The sequence below is a fragment of the Periplaneta americana genome, chromosome 3 (assembly GCF_040183065.1).
Source record: "Periplaneta americana isolate PAMFEO1 chromosome 3, P.americana_PAMFEO1_priV1, whole genome shotgun sequence".
In the NCBI taxonomy this organism is placed as follows: Eukaryota; Metazoa; Arthropoda; class Insecta; order Blattodea; family Blattidae; genus Periplaneta; species Periplaneta americana.
Window position 1 is genome coordinate 108,025,891 of NC_091119.1, and position 13,497 is coordinate 108,039,387.

General features: G+C 35.8%; 1 protein-coding gene across 2 annotated transcripts in view; it reads left to right on the forward strand.

The window, feature by feature from the left end:
- Positions 1-13,497, forward strand: part of Tm2 (tropomyosin 2) — a 46,108-nt gene that overhangs the window by 14,820 nt on the left and 17,791 nt on the right. For both annotated transcript variants that reach the window (XR_011331362.1, XM_069821220.1), the window contains exons 2-4: positions 7,757-7,915; positions 10,874-10,999; positions 12,361-12,494. Coding sequence is in view for 1 of the 2 variants with exons in the window: in XM_069821220.1 (XP_069677321.1) it covers positions 7,802-7,915; positions 10,874-10,999; positions 12,361-12,494 (374 nt within the window). In the remaining variant the exon portion in view is untranslated. The remainder of the gene's footprint in view (positions 1-7,756; positions 7,916-10,873; positions 11,000-12,360; positions 12,495-13,497) is intronic.

Below are 13,497 nucleotides of genomic sequence, written 5' to 3' on the forward strand. Positions count from 1 at the left end.
TCGACGATAAGTAAAACATAGAGAGGCACATTGTATATTTACGACACATAAAGAATAATAAAATTTTAACGAGATTGAGAGAGTCACGTGCAAAATTAACTAGTTGTTTGTCATCCACATTAAGACTGCTGCAACGCAAATTTTCAGGTATTAGTATTACCAAATTACTGTTAAAATAGCCGTGAACGACTATATAGGACAAGTAGGTTTTTGTTGCGTCCCAAAATCAATTGTTGACAGAAGTTTTTGCAGTGGAGTGATTCTATTGATTATTATCAGTGTTCTGTACGTATTTAAATAGAAGAGAGAGAGAGACTTGAAAGTTGCTTGGAATGCAACTTTTCAAAAGTACTTCAGAGGATAGTAAGGATAGAATGTGGGTTGAGGTGTCATCCCTCTATATTCCTTATCTGGCGTGTAGTCAGGTCTTCACATTATTATGTTCCTACCACAGAAGTAATGCAGGTTTTAGACATGTCTCCCATCCCAGAAATGAGATTTATCACTGCAAAATTTGGAGAAGTGAAGGAGATGTAGGTGAACATATCTGCAGACGCTGCATTCTCAAAACCCACGTGTGCTGTAAGATTGATGTTTAAGACAATACTGTGGAACATTTCCATCATGGAGCAATTCAGTTTCACAATAACAAATGAAATCATTGCTTAGCCTCTTACTAAACTTTCTATGGCTATTATTAGGGTTACAATTATATCCATGGACATGCCAAAGCCAAAGTTTCTAACAGCGGGATAGTATACATTGGCCTTATATCTGGGACGCCCGATTATCCCAAGGTTCTTCGTGGTCCTGAATAGTACTTTTAAATAAACAGAACAAACTGCTATCTGTCTTTTTCTCTCACCAATTCATAAAATTTAATTTTTACCGACGATTTTATACGTGGAAGACACAGATTCAAATTCCGATAGGTCCAAGGAGATTTTTTAATGTTATAAGATTGTTGTGTGCAAGTTTTCTCGCGCTATTCCCGTTCTCTCTGCCATAATACTACATATTTATGGTGTTTAGTGATCTTGTGCTTACTAAGATTTCTACAGTATCAGAGGTTCACGGGTTCGAACCCGGCCGAGGATGATAAAAATCACTGGCATGGCATCCTTCGAAAAGCAAATGAATGTAAGAGACCCACATCAAAAAGTTGCAGCACGTAAAATAGCCCTGTTCCTGAAAATGAAGGCCGCAGATAAAATTTACTGAATATTTCTTCCCCCTCCAGAATTAAATTCTGAAGCTAGCATAATGGGGTCGTGCACTTGGGTTTGTTCATTTTCCACCTGCAATTCATACATCCAGGATCACCAATATTCCATCATTACTTCATTAATATCTCCACAACTGACACTCCTTCTGCATATTATAGGGGCTTTATATCTGAACAGACACATGAGGTGAATGAAGAGTAAGAAAAAGACTTCTGCAGTTTAAAAATGTGAAACGAATTAATAAAGTTGAATTGGTTCTTACTTTACAACTGTTATGTTTACATCTATAGGAAGCCTATAGTTTTAAATAGCTGTGAATTTCGAGCAGAATTTTGATATTAGAATATATAAAACTGAACTTTAATGAACACGTCTTCTTTTGCCTACCAAGATTTAGGCCTTCAGGGCATGTTTCGAGATTCAGAATTTTGCTCTATAGTAAAATGTTAGCTTGGGAAGCCTCAATTTATCAATTTTTTTTAAAACGATATTTCCATTTTATTTGGTAATACTCAGGGCCGAGTATTTATGGAGATCGCGAAAATCACGATATAATAGACATACAATAGATGTTTGCTAATATTTAAGAATTTAGTGATTCTGATTAATTATATGCGGATAAAACAATCGTGACAAATCGCAAAATAGAGATTAATAGCGAAATATGAACACATTCACGAATTATTACTATTGCGACGTTTAAAAGGGAATTTCATATTCTGAGTTTTTTAATTTTTTTTTTCACTTGAATTTGTTATATATCCAAGTAGCCCACATTACATGGTATTCCAGTGTTCTGATTACGTTAGTGAACTCAAAAGACGGAGAATTTAACATTTCACTAATAATTTGAAAAGTGTTAATTTGAGGGCTTGCAAGTTTTTTTTTTTTCTTTTTCGTTTTTAATGAATGGGTGTTAAATATAGTCTCAATCTAACAAATATTGTCTATTGGCCATACCGCACCTTTACTAGAATCCAATGAACCTTTAATGTTAATTATTTGGAAAATAATATTCATTTTCCAAAGTAATTGTATTTCCAAAATTTCCATTAATCTCCGTCAAGAGTACAAATGAATCTTCAAAAATCTCCGCCGACACCAATATTAAAACACACAAATGGTAAAATTAATCTCCATAAATACCTGCCCCTGGTAATACTCAACATCATCCACTCTATTACATATTTCTAAGTCTTCTCAATTCCTTTTGTTGAAAATTTTATCTCTTCGAGTTACGTTACGCTGGTACTTGAGAAAACAAGCTCAGCAAGATGGAGAAAGCATTATTGAGGTATTGATAAAAATCCAGAGATCAAGTTCGGTAGACTAGCAGTGGAACTTAGATTCCGAATTCCTTGGTGGGTCTCGTTAATGGCGACTGTATCTCTCACAGGCCCTATTATTTCGTAAGAAAAATACTGAAGACGTCTACTGATATATTAATTCGTTAGATGTGCTATAATAGCGTTTAAAATAAATTACAATGGGATAAAATCACAGCGCAATTATTTCACTGCAGAAAGGACGACATTTCGATTGAGGGCACAAGGGAGGGAAGGAGAAGTTGTACAACCTGAAGAAAAATGTTAAGTTTTGCTGAGATTATTTGTAGAGAGACAATCGTTTGCACGACGAGCAGTGGAATGTGTTAGTTTTAGTTCTAGAAAATGCTGAGGCGTTGAGTTGTGGGTGTTTACGCACCTGGAGCCGCGGAAAGGCGTCGAATATGGGTCGTGCTGGTATTTTTAACACACAAACACACAGCCACCAACTACACTGCTGCCAACTGTGACACCCTGGGACATCCGTTCGCGATCAGAACTTCTTAGAATGTCATATATACTCCAATGGATTTTGTGCGCTAAATTTCAAAATAAATTCAAATCCGTCTTTAAAAATTAACATTCGGAATCATTAATTAAATGACCACGCGCAGTTAGTCTTCATTCTGAAGACTTCAATTTTTTTAATCGGTCATTTAATGACGTTGCATATATCGTCGGCGAAATTGTTGATAGATGGTACACGGCGATATGAGTCTGAAGATTTGCATTCGCGTTATAGTTTTGGATAAACTCTGAAAAACCCAACCACGTAATCAGCGCGAGTGGAAGTCGAACACAGCTTTGGAGTGCTAGTACAATTCTCTAAATCCAGAGCTAAGCCAAAAATCGACTATATTCTTCAGAATATAAATTTCATGAAATCCATAGGCGAACTTTCTAAGGAAATCACGAGTATATCTGGAGTTGAGAGAGCTATTCTTGAGTATTATGATTTTTCACGATCACTTTCATGTTCCTAGTTACCACGAATATTTTTTATATAAGCCAAATTTTTTATAAAGAGGAAAGGAATTATCTGACATTTCCGTGTTCTATATTTAACAGCTAGTCGTTTTAAACTTCATGAAATACTGCTAAATACCGTATTTTATCACATTAACCCTTCCATCGCATAATTTCTTCATTAATATTTCTCTTTGAAAAAATTATTTTACTTTTATTAGGAATATTCCACTACACAATGGTTCTTCTTCGACCCAAATCAATCTGCTTTCGCAAAATGTCTCTGTCCATAGCATCATCAGCACATAGTACTTTTCTTTGCATGCTCTGTCGAACTCCAATTAAATTAATATCACATATCCTTCCTTTCAACCCTCAACCCGGTATTTAAAATGCCCGGTGCTAAGCGCTGAAGCAGTATTTAAATCCCCTAGTAGAATTAATTTACGTGACGTCACTATTTATTTATATTTTCGAAATAGTTAAACATAATACAACCATATGACAGTAAAAACATACTTTCGCAAAACACTAAAAAACTGTATGAAAATATCTCCAATAGATTACGAACTGTGGCCAGTTTTGAGTAATCGTTCATGATGCATACACATCAACGAGTTAGATACTATAGAGAGGCTGAAGACCTCTGATAAGCGCTCACTGCGGAGGCCAACAGTACTATGGATCGTTCCCTAAAAAACATGGCGGTCTATAGTACCGCCAGCCTCCGCAAGGAGTGCTTATCAAAGGTACACTGCAACGAGTTGGTACATGTATTATATTTTTCAGATACATCAATATTTAATTTAAACATTTCGCTATAGGTTTTGTAAAAAGCTGATTTATAAATGAAAAAGTAATAATTAAGACTTTAAAATTTCCAAAAATGTCTCATTCCCTCGGATTTAAGTGAAATGTATCGTAAATCATAATATTCGTTGCTGGATAATTAAACCCTCTCAATACAGGTACCACTGCCGCAGAGAATATAAGATAAGACGGACTGAGCATAAGCGAAATATCTGTATTAATAAGTTTGTACCATCAAGAGTTTAGTATTTATTGTGTTTATAGGGCCTACTCCAATTTTATTTTTATTAATGCCTAGGGCTCTTTTTGTTAACAAAGAGGAAAGTTAGCACTTGCATCACACACAATTTGTCATTATTGTTCAAAATAATGTAAGAACAGTTTTATTCTGCGAAAGCCTCTGCCTAGTTGCGAGACACGTTGAGATCAATATTTGTTTCAAATTATATTAGACTACACGATGTCTCCATCACGCGAAAAGAAGTGTACCTAGCTGTGGCTCCTGTTGTTTCTGATAACAATGTTAATCTTAAGTATCTTATCGTTTCAATAAATGTGGTGAGTTATGATCATGAGTAACTTTCTATTAGTGTCATTCTTTAATTATTATGTTGCATGCTAAGAGGTTATTTGTAGTTTTAATAATTGCAGTTTTCAAAAGTTCTCTGTGTTAATTCCAATTTCAAATGAATTTTTCTCAATAACTTAATTACTGGATATTTTTTTAAATTTTCGCCACTACCTTTGCTATATTTTACTCCTATTAGTTACATACGTCGTCTCTCTTGAAATCACCTGGTGAGCACTGAATTACATAATTTCATATTAGGTTAGATTAGCTGTAAGGTAATTAAATTTGTGACGAAGTCAAAAAATTATTCATTTTTCTTCTGCCGATTAAATTCATCCGTCTTTAGGTGCTTTGCTTTGGTAGCATCGAGTATAGCTTGTCATTTAATATCTGGGCTATATTTAGTGAAACTAATAAAACATAGGCCTACAGCTGTTATAAAACGTAAAGTTTTGTGTGTATTTTACTTTTTACTTATTAACATGATCTTAATATGTAACTCAATTCACAATAATACTAACTTCATCACAGTCATTTCCTACAACATCCGAGCCACGCCCCTTTGTTTTGACTAACCGAAACATGGCGGACCAATGTTCAATTGTCTTCAACTTTCTGAGGTATTTGTCCTCTCTATAGTATCTAACTCGTTGATACACATGTATACAAGCTACAGAACTAACCTAGAAAGCTCGTACACGCGTACGACAAACCGGCCTAGAGTGTTAATAACATACCACTGAAAGGACACTGAATTTCTCTTCAACCACGGAAGTTCACAATGTTCTCCTCTTGCTTCCACACACGCATGCACTCGTCGGATCATGGACTGTCGCACCCTTTCAAATGCTCCCACACGGTATCGACTTGTATCGATAACATCATCAGATTATCTAACAAAATTAATATTATTATCGGTTACAAACTTAAGTTAAGTTGTTGGATTGCTCCTCGAAACGCGTTGAACGTAAACTTTCTTCGTTATGAGTTCTGAATTGATTAAAGTTTCAACACTTGCTACCAAGCTGACAATATCTAACATGTTTCATTATGTTCTTTTATTAATAATTAAAAAAAAAACAAGAATTTTCGAACATATGTTTATATGAACTTTTTTTCTTGTTTTGGTGTGAGAAACATCCCCCCCCCCCCAAGGTTTGTCAAAGTATTTCTGAAACACTCTGTATATAAAATATCATTAACAGAATTTGGAGTAATTTCAACGATCCTTCATGAAGCTTTAAAATGCAGGTTTCTAAAAAATTTAAATTTTGAGTTGTCTCTCTTTTTAACTGGGCCGTGGATATGCATATATACGTGAAAATGGGAAAGAAAACTCAGAAATTTTCCAAATACTCATTTTATATATTATAGTAGTAATTAAAAATGTATTTTGAAAATTTGTTAAGTTGTTGCGATTTAAATAAAAAAATATATTATATTTTTCTATCTCCTAGGATCACTGAAATACTATAGGGAGGTTAAATAGTTTTGGGAACAGGAAGAATATATTAGACTAAATTCGAGGGAAGAGAGAACAGGAATGGCATGGTGGAGATTAGGTATCTGGAAGCTCAAGAATAAGAGAGGGAACGTAGAGAAGGATAAATGTCCTTTGTGTGGACTAGCGGAAGATGCAATGCATATTGCGTTTGAGAAACAGTTGGGTGGATAAAAAAAATGTCTACAAATAAACGCTATAGTAGCTTATAAAAATGAATGGTCCCCTTAACGCCAGCAGTCTGCATAAATTAGGAAAATTTCTTTTTAGAGTTAAAATTAGATGGGAAGAGAAAGTCAAAGCTCTAACGAATATGGAATTATAAATGTTGAGTAGTCGGACACGATAGGAAACTACGAAAAGTAGTCAATGAAGTTAACAGAATAATTTTTAAGAGATTGAGTATAGAAGTGAAAAAGCTAAAGTAAGAGTTTTAAATACAAGAGCTATACTTATTATTAGTTTATTATTATTATTATTATTATTATTATCATTATTATTATTAGGACGTACAGAGGATACTTATAGGTTCAATATGTAGTTGTTCTTGTAATGTTTGTATAGAAAGTGATGGCGGATTAAGAACTGGAACACATCTAACCCGCCATGACGTGAACAAAGATTGATGAAATAAATAAAATATAAATAAATATAAATATTTTTCTATCTGAACTGTTTATCATTTTCAGCTCAAAACAAAGTAATGATACAACAATAATTTACCTCTAACAGATCAGAATAGCGAAAAATTGCCAAGAAATGCAAGAATCTATAAAGACTGCACATACCACGTAGCAGTGATTTATTTACCTTGACTCAGTTTTGTAATCGAGGGTAAATGTATGAAGGAATAAATGTATGGATGAATCTTATTAATTAAATCATAGCAAGAAAATATTCAGATAGCCTTACATCTGAATACGGAACCCCTGTCAAGGTTCGAGGTGCTGATACAGATCTCTTCTAATTGGATACCCTTAAAATTCACCATAATTAAAAGAATATTAATACGCAGGCTTGTTAGTGAGTTACAAATTGAATATCAGTCCGAAACAAAAGGTGCATCAGTGTTCGAATGAAGTCCCCAGTGCAACACTTGTGCGGAGATGCCGCCATTTTGCAACTGCTGCTTATTTTTCGCTGTGCGCACATGGTAATACTACTGTCTAGTAATGTTAGCTTCAGGCGTCTCATTCATTTAAGTCGCTACTTCAATTTGTAACCTACTGACTCTCCTCGTATGTGTAGCAAATTTGAGCTGTAGTGCTGTTTCACTTGTTATTACTGTTAATAGACAGTACAAATATCACGCACTCAATTATGTGAGGTTATAATTATATTATCTATTCTGTTGCAGTTGTAAGTTTCTTGAACAGAGGGGGAGAAACAACAAGCAGCCACCATGGACGCGATCAAGAAGAAGATGCAGGCCATGAAAATGGAGAAGGACAGTGCCATGGACAAGGCCGACACCTGCGAGGGGCAGGCAAAGGAGGCCAACCTCAAGGCAGACAAGGTCAGGAACAATTCTGTAATACAAGAAAATTAAGAGAACCAACATTGTGTTTGAACATCACTTGGTTGAGAGAAGAATGATTATTATAAGCAAATGCTGCAAAGTAAAATTATTCTTGTTCATTGCTCGGTAGAGTCAACAAATGTCTTACTTACTTACTTATGCCTTTTAAGGAACTCGGAGGTTCATTGCCGCCCTCACATAAGCCCGCCATCGGTCCCTATCCTAAGCAAGATTAATCCAGTCTCTACCATCATATCCCACCTCCCTCAAATCCATTTCAATATTATCTTTCCATCTACGGCTCGGCCTCCCGAAAGGTCTTTTTCCCCTCCGGCCTCTCAACTAACACTCTATATGCATTTCTGGATTCGCCCACAGTGCTAATTGCTCTGTCAACTCAAACATCTGGATTTAATGTTTCTAATTATGTCTGGTAAAGAATACAATGCGTGCAGTTCTGCATTGTGTAACTTTCTCCATTCTCCTGTAACTTCATCCCTCTTAGCACCAAATATTTTCCTAAGCACCTTATTCTCAAACACCCTTAACCTCTGTCATCCGTCCCATTCCGAGGCTTATTTTGAGGTTTCGTAACAAGCTGTTTTTTACTGTGATGGGTTGTTAGTCCTTCGCCCAACCCCCAAGCTGGAGGATCAGTCCTCATCGACTGTCCGCTACTGCTTATTCAATATATTCGCAGCTACTCTCCATATCTGGAGGCCGTCTCCTATGACTATATAAGGAAATAACTAGTACTGCTTGGCGACCATTCGAATGGGTGAACGTATGAAAATGTAAAAAGATTCAGTAGGGCATGCTGTGTTTAGTCACCGCTAGGATGAATAACATTCATTAATATAATAAAATGTAGTGAGGCTTCATCATCATTTAGATGAATGACTATTTGATAGTGTAAGAAAATGTGTACAATTAAGCTGAAAGAATGGTGATCATTCATCATGTTCAGTCAGTTTTCACGCTATTTTGCGACATGTTGCATGGAATCAGTTGAACAAACAATTGAACTCACACAATTAGCTTCATGTTGAATTTCACACTAATGTGCAGAAGAGGCTCAATACAATTTTATGAAAAATTGGTTCACTGGCTCCGTCTATAGCATTTTTAGAGGACTCTCATTTAACGCAAAGTGAACTGGAGAAAAGGGTTCAATCAATCTTCTTAATGTATCCAGCTGTTTGCTGACGACATAAAGTCCATTATAGTCCACTGTAGTCTATTCAATTTTTGTTTTTCATGAAAAATGAGGGGTATTTTGATCGGTGTTAATTATAGATGCCTGTTGATAGTAGCTAGAGTTGGGGTGTAGTCAATATATATTGCAGAGATGTGTCTTCTGCAACTGGTACTGAAGATTTTAATTCACTTTTTTGTGGTTTATGGATGGACAATATAGAAGAATGTGATCCAGAACTTCATCATGATTATTACACCAGCAATAAGATCAATTGAAAAAACACTACACTTTAAGGAAGGTTATGATTTTCTTCTTTAAAAAGGCTCTCCTATTTGTTAAATGCTCATCAGCCCCCTTGTGCACGTGTACCCTTCTTGCACAACTGCTTTCTTACACACGTATATTTAAGGTTGCCAGGCTTTTGTCAGAAAGAAAGGAGGGTTTGCCATGAGATATATTATTATTATTATTATTATTATTATTATTATTATTATTATTATTATTATTATTACACTGAATAGAACAGAGTTGTTTACATATTCTACATTTAATTTACTCCTTCTAGTATTTCTCTTGAGATTTAGCTGTTCCTAACAATTTTTCATCCTCTTTTGCAAATTGGTAAAAATGTTCACAAACGAAAGACAAATTCAGTAGCTACAACTTGTAGTTCTGCTTTGATCAGCTCAGGATAACTCCTGTTTATAACAATAATGTTCATTTATTCTTCATTCATATGAAACTTATTCTATAAAGACATTATAAGTTGGAATTCTAATAGAAATCTTAATTATGACTTCATTTATGATTGAAACACTTCCTTTATAAACTTTAGAAATAAATAAAGACACTTACCAACATCGCTTCCTTGATAATGATTATGTTTCAATAAAACAACCTTACTCCCACAAAATTGCTCACATAGTTCATCAAGGTTCACAAATTCTTAAAAAATCAATTTAATTTTCAAATAAAGAATAATCTAATTCTTGACTCGATGAAATGCTATGTAACTTTCAATATTGATTATTTTCTGTAAAATTGTAGAATTTTTCAAGATTATGCAGGATGTTGGCATAAAACTCACAAAAAATTTAACAGAACTATTAATAAGGAACAATATCATCCATGTAATGTCACTGTAATTGCAATATTCCGGGACTTCAAAAATAAAATTCTTTGATGTGTGTGTATTGCAGAAAGGAAGAAACAGTCTTACGGGCAAAAGAAAAACGCAGTCCATAAAATATAAGGAAAAAGCCTAAAGCTTAGGAGAAAAACCTAAGAATTGTCAACCCTACGTATAGTAGTTGTAAAGTCTCCGTCTAAAGAAGACAATATTTATATGTTTTAGGTTTAACTAGAAACATAGACAGCAATACGCATTTGGATATATTCTCATTAAGTCAATAATTTTTAACGAAGATTATTTTGGTCCTTAACAGAAATACGCAGTCTTTCAAACTTTAGTATGAATTAAATAAGTTCGTATTCTGATAACAGATATGCAATACTAATTATATTCCCAGTTTCTTAATTAATTTAAAGTTAATAAGTTTCTCAGTCACAAATAAAACATTTCCTAAAAATAAGCAGATCGTACGACTGAAACACATGAGATGGGCAAGTCGAATTGTGCACATTTGGTGAATGAAGTAAGCCTACCTCTAAATACTATAGAATTTAGTCGCTAGTTGGTAGTGTCAGAAAACATGTTTGTAAGTTTGGTGCTAACGTGTTTCCGTCGTGTTTTCCAGATCCTTGAGGATGTCCGGGACCTCGAGAAGAGGCGGGCTCAGCTGGAGTCAGACTTGGAGACAACCAAGAAGAACTTGGAGCAGGCCAACAAGGACCTCGAGGCCAAGGAAAAGGCTCTGCAGGCCGTACGTGAGAGCACTCACTCACTCACTCACTCACTCACTCACTCACTCACTCACTCACTCACTCACTCACTCACTCACTCACTCACTCACTCACTCACTCACTCACTCACTCACTCACTCACTCACTCACTTTCTGATTTGTTGTTAATTCTGCAAATCTTAAACTCCCTGCAGTCTCTCGCAAATTCGAAGCTCGCCTGAGGGCTGTGTGGAATTTGCATACAAATAAATATATACGATGTTGACTAACTAGTCAAACAATTAAGCGAATCGTGGAAATTGGCTACTGATTACATTTCTACTAAGAGCAGAAAAGGGTCAGACTAAAATAATTTGAAGTTGATCCTTCTTGTCCTTTTTATCATCTGTCATCATCGCCATGGTCACTAAATTACCACCACCAATACCATTAACGTTACCAATGCTACCACTACTATTACCGCCGCTACAACTGTCATCACATCCATCATTGCCTTTACAACCACTATTACCACCGCAATTATCACCACTGTCACCTTCGGCACCACTACTACCTTTATCATCGCCTTTACAATCACAATCACACCGTTATTACCACAGTTATCACTACTACCACCATCAGCACCACTATTACCGCTAGTATCACTAACATTACTGCCACTGCCACAATTATCAACACAATGACCACTATCACCACCACCACCACCATCACCACCACCATTACCACAACGACAGCCATCATCATCAATACCATTAACGTTACCAACGTTAACGTTACTACTATTACCACCGTTACAATTGTCATCACATCCATCATTGCCTTTACAACCACCATTACCACCACATTATCACCACTACCACCACTATCATCGCCTCTACATCCACCATCACCACCGTTATTACCACAGTTATTACTACTACCATCATCAGCACCACTATTACATACAGCTAGCATCGCTAACATTACTGCCACTACCACAATCATCACATTACCACTGCTATCATCATCACAACTGCCACCATCATCACGACTATCACCACTAACACTAGCATCAAAATCATCTTAAGGAAAAATCTGCACCAGTACTAGACATTTAAGAGTACCTTAGCGGTGTTATCCTCATGCAATCACTATCAGCTTGTGTCAAGGGGACAAATATAAGCTAACACAAGTGATAAAAGCGCAGATCAATTCCCAGTTTCCTCGCTGCTTAGAATCCGCTGCCACTACACTTGTTATCAATGAGCACACAGATTGTTACTGCAGTAACGATGATAAAATGAATAACTCCCATGATATGCAAGGAAACATACAAATTAATCATTTGGATGAAATATTGGAAAATTGATTAAACATAGAACGGGACATTACATGTTTGCAGGCTGAGAGCGAGATGGCGGCGCTGAACAGGAAGGTACAGCTCATTGAGGAGGATCTGGAGCGATCTGAGGAGAGGTCCGGCACTGCCCTCACCAAGCTGCACGAGGCCTCCGAAGCCGCCGACGAGGCCAGCCGGTACGTTTTAAAACGTTGGATTCATCAGTAAACAACTCTAGTTATGTTCCATATATCGCTGTTTTTTATTTTAATCTTGAACGTCCTTATTATCGTTCTGTTCTGAATTCTGCCGTATCAATAATTGATTTCCCGGTTATTGCTCACAAGATTTTCAAGTCTAATATTCTAATTTGTGATGTACAGAGTCTTTCATAAGTAACAAGTCTACCGAAAAATCAACTATTTTGGATAATTTTTTGAAATGATGTTCATCCTCACGAGAAAGAACCCTTCCCGGTGCCGTACAGTCGATTTGGAAACAATCACTCCCTCCCCTCGCCGCCAGAGCTATTAAACGAAATAATGGTTAGTGTTTTAACCTTTATTAAAACACATAAATGTAAAAACAATTTCAATTGTTGATGAATTATGGTGTGCAATTTTCAAAATGTCTTCCGTTCTGTTGAATGCACAAATGTAAGCGACGTATCAACTCTTCATGGACTCTGGTGAGCATGTCAGGCGTAACCATTTGTATCATATGTTCAATTCGTTCCACTAATTCAGGAATGGTGCTTGGCTTAGTCGCATAGACAAGATCCTTGATGAATCCACAAAAAAAAAGAAGTCCAGGGGAGTCAAATCAGGTGATCGCGGAGATCAACGGATTAGGGCTGTGCGACCGATCCACCTGCCTGAAAACACTTCATCTAGCAAGGCTCGAACATCAAATCGACTGTACGGCACCGGGAGGGGTTCTTTCTCCTGAGGATGAACATCATCAAAAAATTATCCAAAATAGTTAATTTTTCGATAGACTCGTTACTTATGAAAGACCCTGTATAATAATTGCACTGATTAACACTTTGTTAATTACGGAAATTCATAATCACATTAATAATAATTTATTTAATTTAATTACAATTAATGTCAATGTTCTAGCCAACAATAGACTAGCACAATGGATGTAATAATAACACAACACTAAAAATGAAAACATGATAATAATGATACGTTTTAT